We start from the raw sequence: 13,888 nt of genomic DNA on the forward strand, positions 1-13,888 counted from the left end.
ATCTTTACAAAGATTGAGAAAAAGATTTCTTAATTTTATTTGGATATTCTATTAAATAAGCTTATACGAACTTTATTCGTTTCAATCAAATTTTAATGAACTCCAATCAAAGGAAAAAGAAAAAGAGAACGAACTAACAGCTTGAAGATTTGTCTAATTACTAATTTAAGGGAAAGGACAACCACTTATACGAAAAACTTCAATTAAAAGATACGAATATGAAATATTAATTGCAATAATTATGAAATTATTATTTTACAATGGTCAGAACGTATCGGAATTCCATTGATATTGCTTTCAAGAAAGCTATCAACATTGGAACTTCTATCAAAAAATCTCGCTGCCTCGGAACGAGTTCATATTAAAACTCCACTTTGTATTCACGCTCGCATAGTTTTTTTCCAAACGCCGCCAAGGAAAGAAATATTAATTACATCGTTACCTCGGTGGCCGGTAGTCTGAATTTCTTAGCTTCCGGGTGCATTGGCCCTTAAAACCGTAAAATCACAGGCCTCGCGAGAAGATGGACAATTAATGATACCTTCCAAGTTGTTTGCCTCTTCTCGAGAGACGCCTTAAGTCATTTCCAACGGCTCATCAAAAAAAAAAAAAGAACGTAAGCACGACGCTATGAATATTCAAAAAATCGTTCCCGAAAGGGAGAACTTCCAGCGATTTTTACACAAGATGCGAGCGCGCAGTCTGTAATTTGAGGGCAACTTTTTACTTGCAACTTAGAATACACTTTCGAAAACGAGTTTCATTGCCTCGGGTGAGAATACTCCGAGACAGAAGTTCGTCCTTGAGATATTTCGAGTTTCCTTCGAGTTCTTTTACTCCGCGTACCGTCGACAATGGGCCGAGCAGGTGGCCGAGTGATCGTATAAATAGGTCGTGCAACTTCTTAATCATCTGTCATCACCTCACATGGCCTCTTTATGCACCTTTGCGTAGTTTAAATTGTGTTTCTCGAACGTCTACGCTTGCATTTGCGTATCAGCGATCCAAGAAGATCGTCGGTGAATTGTTTTTTTTTTGTTGATGTTAACGATAAATTCATCAGGCCAGTGATAAATTATTGTTCAATGGCATGACAATTGACGTGGTTGACAATTATCGAGATTTCTCTTAAGGTATTTTTGATATTTACGATATTTTTTGATGCACAGTGAAAGGCATAAGTGAACCAATAACTATTGTAATAATAGTTATATATGATAGTAATAGTAATAATACAAAGTTAAATACATTATATATTAAATATATTAATATATAATAAATATTAAATATAATATTAATATATTAAATTATATATATAATATTATTATATATAAATATAATAATAGTAATAATATATAATATAATAGTAATAATAGTAATAATAATAGTAGTAATATATAATGTAATAGTAATAATCTTGTAATATTAATATTCATAAGATACACACGAATCAAACACACTCTATTCACACTGCAAATGTTTTCTTATTCATTGATTTTATACTCTTTCTTATCTGAGTTTCAAAACAAAAAAAAAAAAAAAAATACGAAGTTTAAAACTCTCGAAACTCGATACTTTCTTAGAAAGATTTCGAGACGTTTCGAATGATCTGTCGCTAAATTATATACCAATGGTTGAAATCTTTATTTAGCTGAGAATTTTAAGTGAATTTTCCAAAGGTATCGTGTAGGTCGCGTATTTGTTTCATCGATGATTCATCGTAGACTATTATTTGATTTATCGAAAATGGCCCGTGCGATTTGAGCGAAGCGCCTCTTCTCTCGTTGAATGAAACATTTCGTGCGGCGAGGGTTCAAGCCCTGTTCACACACGAGACACCCGCGCTTTGAATACGAATTGGTCGCATCTCGTGCGGACGGTGTGTTCCCGATTTTTCGAGAATCGCGTGAAAAACGAAGAAATTACGCTTCGAGGATCGCATCTCAAACGATTTTGAAAACCGAGAGCGTTCTAGAAATCGATGAAGAAAATTTCTTGAACATTTTCGCAATGGAGACAACTTTGAGATAATAATCAATCTATGATTATTGTTTTGTAAAGTACTCATTCAATCTGTATATAGAAAGTTGCACCTTTATTATTATGAAATTTTATATCATATAGTTATAAATGTTTTGTTACTGTAGAAAAATCTAGCATACATCATGCAATATATCATATATATTAATGTATATATATGAATTTATACTATTATATAGTATTATGATACATTAGACGTATAATCTAACATGTTTCTGTTGTAAAAAATAAGCTCATCAAATTTTAATTTATTTGAATATTTTACATAGTTTTAATTTATATGATAAAATTTATTTGAATATCTTACATAGTTTTGAACATTACGTGTATACTTATTACTTTACGTGCATACTTATTACTTACATACATTTTTTTATATGTATATAGTTCATAGATCCTCACTCTAGTTACAACTATGAAACTGAACAGATAATTATCCTTTTGATAATTGAAATAACATGATGAACTCGTGTACAAATTTTAATTTACACTAAGATATTATCACACAATCATACCACGCTAATTAATTGCTCTGTAAAATATCTTTATGTGTTGGTTTATTCTATTATCCATTCAATATGCAGTAAAAATCGATTTTACATAATGGATTACAAAATTTTACAACTTATCATGATAGGTTCAACTGCATTGCTTGTTTTTAAAAATTGAAAGTTACTCGTATTTTCTAAATTTTAACTTACTAATGTACCACAAATTTTCTATTTTATTACCATTTATTTCTGTTTATTATTATCATCTATTATTCAGTATTATCTATCATTATTATTTACTATTATGTATCACTATTATTTACTATTATTCTTATTATTATTTTACTATTTTTATTATTTACTATTATTATTTTACTATTTTTATTATGTACTATTATTATTTTACTATTTTTATTATTTACTATTATTATTTTACTATTTTTATTATGTGTTATTATTATTTTACTATCTTTATTATGTACTATTATTATTTTACTATTTTTATTATTTACTATTATTATTTTACTATCTTTATTATGTACTACTATTATTTTACTATTTTTATTATTTACTATTATTATTTTATTATCTTTATTATGTACTATTATTATTTTACTATTTTTATTATTTACTATTATTATTTTACTATCTTTATTATGTACTATTATTATTTTACTATTTTCATTATTTATTATTATTATTTAACTATTTTTATTATGTACTATTATTACTTTACTATTTTCATTATTTATTATTATTACTTTACTATTTTCATTGTTTACTATTATTATTTTACTATTTTCATTATTTACTATTATTACTTTACTATTTTCATTATTTACTATTATTATGTACTATTATTATTTTACTATTTTCATTATTTGCTATTATTATTTTACTATTTTTATTATGTACTGTTATTATTTATTATTTATCACTATTATTTACTATTGCTTTTTCCACAAAGACAATTTATCATAACAAATTTGATCAGCTTCCGCGTTCGCGCAAGAAAAAAAAAAACAACAACCAGTTCACCATTTCGGTATAACCAACAATTGTGTCTTCCAATGTCACGATCGTCGTCACTGACATTGACTCTGTCAGCGTTGTTATGTCATGGCAACTCTCTCTCCTCTCTGTCATTCAGTAGTCGTAGTGAACACGGAGCAGCCGCATTCTCATGTTATGTCACTGTTCGTGCAATCCGCTTTTCGCTCTACCAACGTGGAGAAAGGATCAGTGGAGAAGCTAGTTCACGGTCCGTTTAGATTTTTCAACGCGTAGCTTTCTCCCACTTATGCGAGCCTTGTTCACTCCGGCACCTTCGCCGCGCAGCTTTCAGCTCGCTTTCTGAATTTATCGTCCTTCGTTCCCGCCGCTGCGTATTTACTTGGACAGCAGGGATGGAATTGAATATCTCGCAAGTACGTTCGAATGTTTGATTTGTTGGATTCCCGTGTAAACATTTCCAACAGTACTCTCGAGTATACTCTGTACTCTAAGCAGGATAGTTTCGAATGTTTTATAAATATCTCCGGAAATGAAAGTAATACTTCCGAGCAGGCTCGAGTAAGGTGGGCAGGAGAGATGGGATCGAGTATTTCACAGGTAGATTACTTTGACCCTGTCAACAATACTGAGAGCACTTATGTCCCAGTTTATGTTATTTTCAATCCAAATTTCGTATAACGGAAATAAATTATGTAACGTAGTATATATAATAATTAAAATTGTGTAGTAAATAAAGTAAATAATAATAATTAAAATTGATACAAATTAAATTACGTAACCTAGTTAATAATAATAATAATAATAATTTTTATTATTATAAATTATTATTATTATAAATTATTATTATTATAAATTACATAAGTTAATAATATTATTATAATAAATATAATTATTATAATAAATTACGTAACCTAAGTTAATAATAATAATAATTTTTATTATTATAAATTACGTAATTTAATAATAATTATTATTATAATAAATTACGTAACCTAGTTAATAATAATAATAATTTTTATTATTATTATAAATTAATAAGTTTCGAGAAATACTAATTTCCAAAGTTCTAATATTACTTGTGAAAATTTTCAATTTTACAAACATCGAACTACAATACTGTACGTAAATAATTTTTGTTAAGTTTTGTGTTTATTTTTAATATTTAAAATATTTAAAATTTCATTATTACATTAAATTAATATATTATATTATTATAATAATATTAAATAATTATAATTCAATTATTAATATTAAATATTAAATTTTTAACACTTTTAATATCTAAAATTTCGACAGTCACTCTGCAGAATTTTCAACTACTTGATTAATCTATCAGTCGTATATATTAAGATTAAATTAAAGAGAGTCATTGACACGTGAAACCAAGTTTCAATGAAATTCGTCTTCGATAAATACTCGCGATCAGATATGGCAAGATTCTTGGCGAGAGAATTCTCAGGCGCTGTCAGAAGGTATCATTCCGCGAATTTATCTCACAGTACGTTTGAAACGGCCGAGACTCGGTGTGAGTTCACAGTTCCCTACGATTTTATCGCGATGGAACGGTGAAGAAGAATAAGGGGAATCCTGCAACCCACGCTTTGATTCGCAATCTGCACCCACACGCGAGGATGCTGATGCTTCACAGACGGTGTTGCACCACCAGTCAATTGTCTGACAGGCTATCGATACGTTAAAAAATTGCAGACGGTTTCCTGGTTGATCTCATCACAGAAATTTCATTATTCTACTCTCGTCGATCCGTCGAAGAAGAGATCCTTGCCTTTTTCTTAGCTGGCGAAAGTGTTTGAACATTTGTAGAAATCTTTACATATGTACAGTAATCATTTTCATATATATTAGAATATATTTATATTTAGAATATATATTTGAATATAGAATATATTTATATTTAGAATATTTAGAATATATATATTAGAATATATTTATATTTAGAATATTTAGAATATATATATTAGAATATATTTATATTTAGAATATATATTTCATATATATTGACGATCTAATAATCTTTCCATATTAGTGAAAGTCAAAAGTAATCAAATGTTGCAAGTTTGTGCAATATTCATGATATATATTAGTAAAACTGAGTTAGCATATTTTAAATATGAGTGAGGACACGTATTAAGAAAAAAAAAAAAAAAATATACAGAACAAGAGAGGCAACAAATCTTGCAAGTAGGTCGAGCAGAATTGTTAATAACGTTAATTCTGAACTGAGATTTGAACGTTTAAATATCTCAGAATCAAATTTAACTGCACAAGTATTGTGAAATGTTATTAGTTTTGTAATATGCCTTTACGTTGTCGTGTTGGTAAAATTTAAAACACAAGTAAATAGCAGATGCTATAAATGAGCATTTGTAGAAAATTTGGAAGCACTGAAGTATACAGAATACAAACATAATATATAGAAATATATAAAATATTCAAAATGCAGTCCCTTGTAAAGTGAAGTAATTTTGTACTTGGGCATCATTTTTTAAATTATTTTCATGGAAATATGAAACATCTTGCAGTCTTATTAAATGGTCCAGATTGAAAACAACGATTAATCAAATGGAAATTGTATAATTACATGGAAAAAATTATTAGATAAAAATAGTAAATTAAGAGCAACACTGGACAAAAGTAGTATAAAATAACATAGTATATGTATAGCATAAGATAACACTCTAGGATAAGATATAAGACAATATATATTATAACACAGGAAAAATAGAATAGAATACACAAATTAATCAATACAAATCTAATCAAGACTGCAGAAACAACATGGAAACCAGAACAAAGTGACAATGCAAAGGTAATTAAAGGATAGTAAAGTGAAGTGGATGGTAACGTACAAAGGCAATCAATTAACATAAATATAATTAAGAACGTAACAACATGATTATGAAAAGAAGAATTAGAAAAAGAAGCGACAATGATGCATACGATCATGTCGAACGTCTTGTAATTCACTTCCACGAGGCATTCAAAGTATTGTTACGCGATAAACGATTCGAAAGACTGTTAGTTAATCAGCAATCGTTGCACCGGCCGCATAGAGAGGATTGCTCGCGACGTGGAATTAAAGAATTTCTAATGGAGATAACGAGCACGGCACAGCCTTCGTCGTCTTCCTTATTCCGCTCACGATGACCGCTGATTTACGATCTCGGTCAAAAGAAAAAAAAAAAAAAAAAGGAAAAATAGAAAAGAAAAGGAAGAAGGTTGTCACGTCAAATCGTTGAAGGCGTGTTGGAAATCAATGCTAACGTAACTGTACGAGCGAATCAACAACGAGTGGAGTACCATATTCAAATCGTTACTCTAGCACGTGGACGACGATCGAGAGAAAAAAGAAAAAAGAATCGAGGTCACGGATCGGACGAAATGAGAATTCCTTGATCTTGAACGATCGATGATGGTTGAATTATTCCAGCCAAGGTCAGGGGACAGTTAGAATCCTTTGGTTGGGTTAGGTTTGGTTGGGGGGAGAGGAGGGAAAGGAAGATTGGACGTGGGCCAAGAGTAACTGTGCCCGTGGCCGCTTATCTCTTGCCCACTTACGCGAAATTCTCAACCGAGGAAATCCACGCCTCTCGTCCCAGAAAAACGAAACGAGTTACGTCATGTATCCGCTGTCCCGTTAAAACTATGGAAATTTCAGCGGCAGCTCGGCTTCGTCGTGAATTCCCTTTGCGGATGTATTTCGTTTTTTGCACTGACACTGATTAATTGGCTGTAATTAATTTTCATTAAACAAATATTGATGATATGACAATAACGATTAGTGGTATAAATGTTTGGTTAATTTTGCTAATTTAGACTAGTTACATTATAATATGGATTTTTGTTAAGAGGTAGGTTCCCTATCTGAGAGTAAATTAATAACAATATGGTTTAATATGAACTCATTTTTATTATCGTTAATATTTATACAATATGTGTAAAACGTGTGGATGAGAAATGAAGATGAAAATGAATATAATTGAAATATTTTAAGCAATTTATTATTGTTTCAATTGTTACAAGTGTAATAGTATTTTAATGTTATTTGAAATATAAAAATTATTTTAAATGATATTATTTGGAATATAAAAATTATTTTAAATAATATTATTTGGAGTATAAAAATTATTTTAAATAATATTATTTGAAAAGTAAAAAAATTATTTTTAGTGAAGTTAAGAATCCTTTGTAAATATCTCCAATGCGTCTATAGTATAATGTATGTACGAACAGAATAATCTTTTGCTTCAATCTAAGTCAATAAAAAGTCTATGGTCATAGAATAAACGCTATGTTTATTTAACTGTAAAATTTATTAATTTCATTTTATATAACGAAATACATCATTATTCTATCAACCAAAAGAAGATAAAATTTCTTCAAATCAATAAAAAAAAAGTGAATTCTTCTCGGTATTTCAAATAACAATTCTAAACTATTTTATTAACTTTTTCATTACGAAGATTGATAATAATAAAATGATTTGTCTTTTCAATATAGAGAAATATCTGCATATAAATATCTAACAACAAGTACGAAAGAATAACGATGCTGCTGATCCAGTATTAATATATAACTCAAATAAAAATAATAACAAATATAAGTTTCGTTGAGATAAAGTTGAGGTTTCCGTACACACATTTCGTAATTCCTTGTAACTTGTAATTGTATTACAAGATGAACATACAGTTGAAAGCTGTTATTGTCGATAGGCAATAAATATTAAAAATAGAAAGTGTCCTGAGACTTAAGATTAGATAATAAATATTAAAAATAGAATATTTATAATATTTCTAATATTTACAATATTTATAATATTTTTAATATTTTCAATATTTATAATATTTAATATTTTTAGTTTTTATTATAATATTTTTATTAGATAATAAATATTGAAAATAAAAAGTGTTCCGAGACTTAAGATTGGCCTCTTGTAAACTTTATTTAGACTAATTGTACAATTTTCAGGCACACTGAATCGAAGACATGCGGATAGGCGTAGGCGCGTTTAGCGCCTTGATAATGCTGATTTCGTTGACGTCTGCACAAGATGGTAAGATTTCGTTCATTGCTACCGAGTTTGAAATAAAATCAGTTGTGTAGCATTCGTAATTCACATGTCGAGTCGACACGAATGGTTCGAATGTCCCTTTAGGAAACACGTGAACTATCTATTTTCTTGACAAGCCCATTTACAGTGCGATTCGCGGACACGTGATACGCTTACCGATTCCATGGTGCAATGCCATCATCTTTTTTATTTCTTCATCTTCGTCAGCAGCGTAAACTCGTTTCGCGAGAGACGTGTAGCTTTGAACATATCGGAGGAAACATTGTTAACGTAAAATTCCGAATATCAACAATCTTTTGAGTGTTAACATTTCAAGCAAGAGAGAATTATTGAAAATGTTTAAACATGGTTCAAAGAGATTGCAATTATTAAGCTGCGAAAATTTATGCAATCTCATATTTTTGAAGAACTGTAGCTTAAGTCTGTATAGCGTTGCAAAAATATGTAAATTGCATATTAAATATGCATTACGTTTTTATTAATTTAAAATTTTCTCATCTAATTTTATAAGAAAGAAATTTATATCCACTACCTATTGTATCAAATATTCTATTTTCAATATCTTATATATTTTCCCATATCGTGTACATGCTTTGTAAATAATCGTAAATTTCCCATAAAACCTACAGTCTAGTAATTATTATTTACAATCATTTCTATTATTTTATCTAACAACTGTCAAACTAATTTATTGCCATTATTTTATCTAGTTGTTATCATAATTATTTCTGTTATTTTAGTGAAGAGTCTTTTCTTCCCTCATCTGCCACATAAACAACCGAAAAGTGGTTTCATATGTGTGGAAGTGGGATATCATCCCGATCCTCACGACTGTAAGGTATTCTACAGATGTGTTGATTGGGGATTCGGACTACCTCTGACGCGGTTCACATTCGAGTGCGCTTTCGGGACAGTATTCTCGAAGGTGAAAGGTAACGTTTGTACTTTCCCTGGCGATAGCGGACGACCAGAGTGTAGCGGAAATTCCACAAACGACAATGGAGCGAGTTGGACAACCATCAGCCCGACTACGACTAAGATCACGATCGCGAGTAAATTACCGCCGACACCTTTACAGACTACTACCGTAAGATCACCAACGACTGGCCAATCTTCCGAAACAAGTGGAAAACCAGCAAACGACCAGGGTCGAGGAAAGTGTGTCCAAGAAGGATTCTTCGCTGATCCGAACAACTGCAAGAAATTCTATAGATGCGTTGACGAAGGTTCTGAAAAGTTTGTAAAGTACGAGTTCGAGTGTGGAGTTGGTACCGTCTGGGATCCAGATATTAAAGGCTGCAATCATCCTTGGGCAGTATCACGAGAAGATTGTAAAGAAGGTACAGGACAACCAAGTCAACCTGGTGACACCACAGGACAACCTGGTTCCCCCGGTAGCGCGGGTACAGGAGCTGCATCTGGAATTTCTGGATCTCCTGGCATACCTGGATCACCTGGTACACCTGGTACACCTGGTACGCCTGGTACACCTGGTACACCTGGATCATCTGGTACACCTGGATCTTCTGGTACACCTGGATACCCTGGCACACCTGGATCGCCTGGTACACCAGGATATCCTGGCACTTCTGGATCTTCTGGTACACCCGGATCACCTGGTACATCTGGATCACCTGGTACACCTGGATATCCTGGCATATCTGGATCTCCTGGTACACCTGGATCGCCTGGTACACCTGGATCTCCTGGAATTTCTGCATCTCCTGGTACACCGGGAACTCCTGGAACTTCTGGTACTCCAGGAACACCTGGATCTCCTGGTACTCCAGGTACTCCTGGATCTCCAGGTATTCCCGACACACCTGCATCCCCTGGTACTCCGGGCATCCCTGGATATCCTGGTATTTCTGCACCTCCTGACACTGCGGGTACTTCGGGAACTCCTGGAACACCGGGTACGCCTGGAACACCGGGAATCCCTGGGACACCGGGAACACCTGGATCTCCTGGTACTTCGGGAACTTCCGGAACATCTGGTACATCGGGCACTTCTGGATCTCCTGGTTCTCCGGGCACTCCAGGAACTTCTGGTACACCAGGAACCCCTGGAATTTCTGGTACTCCGGGAACACCTGGATCTCCTGGTACTCCGGGAACACCTGGATCTCCTGGTACACCGGGCACTCCCGGAACTCCTGGATCTCCTGGATCTCCTGGAACTTCTGGATCTCCTGGAACTTCCGGTATTCCTGGAAAACCTGGATCTCCTGGTACACCAGGCACTCCAGGAATTCCTGGAACGACGGGAATACCTGGAACTTCTGATAGTTCAGGAACATCAGGTATGTCTAAAACTTCAGAAACATCTGGCAGCACACATACATCTGGACCTGGTGTAACTGACATTTCTGGCACAGCAACTAATTCAGGGATCTCTGGCACATCAGAAAATTCTGATACTCCTGCTGCAACTAGCATTTCTGCTACTCCTGGCAAACCTGGCACATCTGGCAAACCTGGCACACCTATTAGACCTAGCACTTCAGAAATTCTTGGCACATCAGATAGTTCTCTTAGTCTATTCATTTCTGACACATCTGACGAATCAAGCATTCCAAGCATACCAAACAATCCAGCAACACTTGCAACTCCAAATATACCAGAAAACTCTGATACTCCTGGCACTCCTGGTACTCCAGATAATCAAGGTACATCTACAACTCAGAGAACACCAAGTAATCCAGCAACTCCCGACACTCCTGATATCTCATGTAGTCCCGGCACTTCTGGCATTCCAGGTACACCTGCCATACCTGGTACTTCTGGCATACCTTCTACATCTCATAATCCCACTATAACAAGTATCCCAATAAACTCTGATACTTCAGGAACAGCAGGAAATCCCAATAATCCTGGCACTCATGAAGCCACCGGAACATCTAGTAGCACTAGTGGCACTAGCAGCACATCTGACTCTTCTACCACTACAACATCCAGCACTTCCAGTACATCATCTTCAAGCCCAAACACACCTGATGCTCCTAGTGTAACACTTGAAAACGTTGCTGATTTTGGCACAACTGATGTTCCCAGTCTTACAGACACTCCTAAGATTACTGATAAAACTAACTGCACTATTGGTACACCAAGCAGTTCCAGTAAATCAATGCTTCCAGAAAAATATGGTACCCTCGGAACATCGAAACTTACTGAAACTCCTAGTACCTCTCGCAAAGTTGCTGCCTCCGGCTTTCCTGAGGAATACACTCTTTCTACAACTCCTGTTGTACCACTCATTCATAATACAAGTTTCTCTCCCGACAGTAATGACACACACAGCAGATCCAGTAAACCAACTATTCCAATACTACCTGAACCTACATTGGAACGTGTTATTCTTTCTAGTGAATCGGATATGTTTGCCTACAGTGATATACCCAGCCCAGTAGATATTCGGCTGCCTAGTTCTATTGAGGGTACTGATTCATCACATAATAACAGTAACCCACTCCCAATAAACCCTGAGAGTCCTGATAGATTTGGCAGTACCGACACTTTTGACGTTCCTGCTATTTCTGATGTTCCTGTCCTTCCAACTGGTACTCGTAGCACATCCGATATCCCTAACACTACTGGTACACATCACGATTCCAGTACGTCAACAAGGCTGCACACAACTAGTACTGCCGAAACACCAGCAGGACAATCCACTGCTGGCACTTCTGGCATTGCGGCCTCCCGCTTTTCTGATGATTACATTCTTCCTTCCACTCCTGATTATCCCCTTACTCCGCGCGCGCCTAATATAACTTCTTTCTCCGACACCGACAGACACAGCAGTTCCATTAAACCAACTACCCAAGAACCGTCTGGTAGCCTCATACCAGCGGGACATACTACCATTCCATTCGGCTATCGCAAGGTTAATGAATCCGGCTTCCCTGACGAATACACTCTTCCATTCACTCCTGATCGTCCCCTTACACCTCGCACTCCTGATTTCCCTTGGTTTCGCGATATTTCTGATACAGACCGTTCCAGGTCCTCAGTAACGCTGCAAACAGCTAGTACTGGTGAAACAACAGCATGTCCAGACACTGCAGGCACTTCTGCCATTGCAGCCATCTCTGAGATAACCGAACTTCCCAGTCTTACAGACTCTCCTAAGATTAGTCACACAACTAGCTCCTCTAAAGTTAATGGTACATCAAGTAGACCTAGCAAACCAGCTATCCCAAAAACATTTAGCATCAGAGCATCGAGACCTGCCCGCATTCCTACAGGCACTCGCAAGGTTGCTGCCTCTGAAGTCACTCATGTTCCCGGTCCTACAGACACTCCTAAGACTACTGACACAACTAGTTACACTGGCGCTATTGGGACATCAAGCAGTTCCAGTAAACCAAATATTCCAGAAAAATTTAGTGCCCTTGGAACACCGAAACTTACTGAAACTTCTAGTACTTCTCGCAAAAGTGCTGTCTCCGGGATTCCTGAGGAATACACTCTTTCTACAGCTCCTGTTGCACACGTCAATCCTCGCAATCATAATACAAGTTCTTTTCCCGACATTAATGACACACACAGCAGATCCAGTAAACGAACTATTCCAAAACTACCTGATCCTACATTGGAACCTGTTATTCTTTCTAGTGACTCGGATATGTTTGCCTGTAGTGATTTGTCCAGCCCTGCAGATATTCAGATGCATAGTTCTATTGAGGGTACTGATTCATCACGTAATGACAGTGATCCACTCCACTCGAGCACACCATTTACTCCGGAAACACCAATAAACCCTGATAGTCCTGGTAGCTTTGGCAGTACTGACACCTTTGACGTTCCTGCTATTTCTGATGCCCCTGCCTTTCCAACTGGTACTCGTAGAACATCCGATACTCCTAACACTACTGGTACACACCGCGATTCCAGTAAATCAACAAAGCTGCACACAAATAGTACTGCCGAAACATCAGCAGGACATTCCACTGCTGGCACTTCTGGTATTGCAGTACTCTCTGAGATCACTAATAGTCCGCGACTTAGACAAACTCCAAAGATTAGTGGTACAACTGGTTCCTCTAATGCTAAGGGTACATCAAGCAGGCGCAGCATACCAGCTGTCCCAATAACATCTGATACCCTTGGAACAACGGAACATACTACAATTCCTAGTACCTCTGGCAATATCAATGCCTCTGGCATCGTTGATGCTGCAAGTCTTACTCACACTTCATTAATTAAAGACTTATTTGGCACTAGTGACGATAGTGGTAGTACATCAAATGGTACC

At 35.0% G+C, this 13,888-nt stretch overlaps 1 protein-coding gene across 1 annotated transcript in view; it reads left to right on the top strand.

Moving 5' to 3' along the window:
* LOC122536364 (mucin-12-like) overlaps positions 1 to 13,871 on the top strand; it is a gene marked incomplete at its 3' end in the record, with an annotated part of 28,708 nt that extends 14,837 nt beyond the window's left edge. Inside the window, exons 2-5 of the mRNA XM_043668679.1 lie at positions 8,529 to 8,616; positions 9,375 to 10,430; positions 10,467 to 11,393; positions 11,484 to 13,871. Of these exons, the coding sequence (XP_043524614.1) occupies positions 8,550 to 8,616; positions 9,375 to 10,430; positions 10,467 to 11,393; positions 11,484 to 13,871 (4,438 nt within the window). The remainder of the gene's footprint in view (positions 1 to 8,528; positions 8,617 to 9,374; positions 10,431 to 10,466; positions 11,394 to 11,483) is intronic.
* Positions 13,872 to 13,888: the final 17 nt, after the last annotated feature.

Source organism: Frieseomelitta varia, unplaced genomic scaffold (assembly GCF_011392965.1).
Source record: "Frieseomelitta varia isolate USP_RPSP 00005682 unplaced genomic scaffold, Fvar_1.2 scaffold_824, whole genome shotgun sequence".
Lineage (NCBI taxonomy): Eukaryota > Metazoa > Arthropoda > Insecta > Hymenoptera > Apidae > Frieseomelitta > Frieseomelitta varia.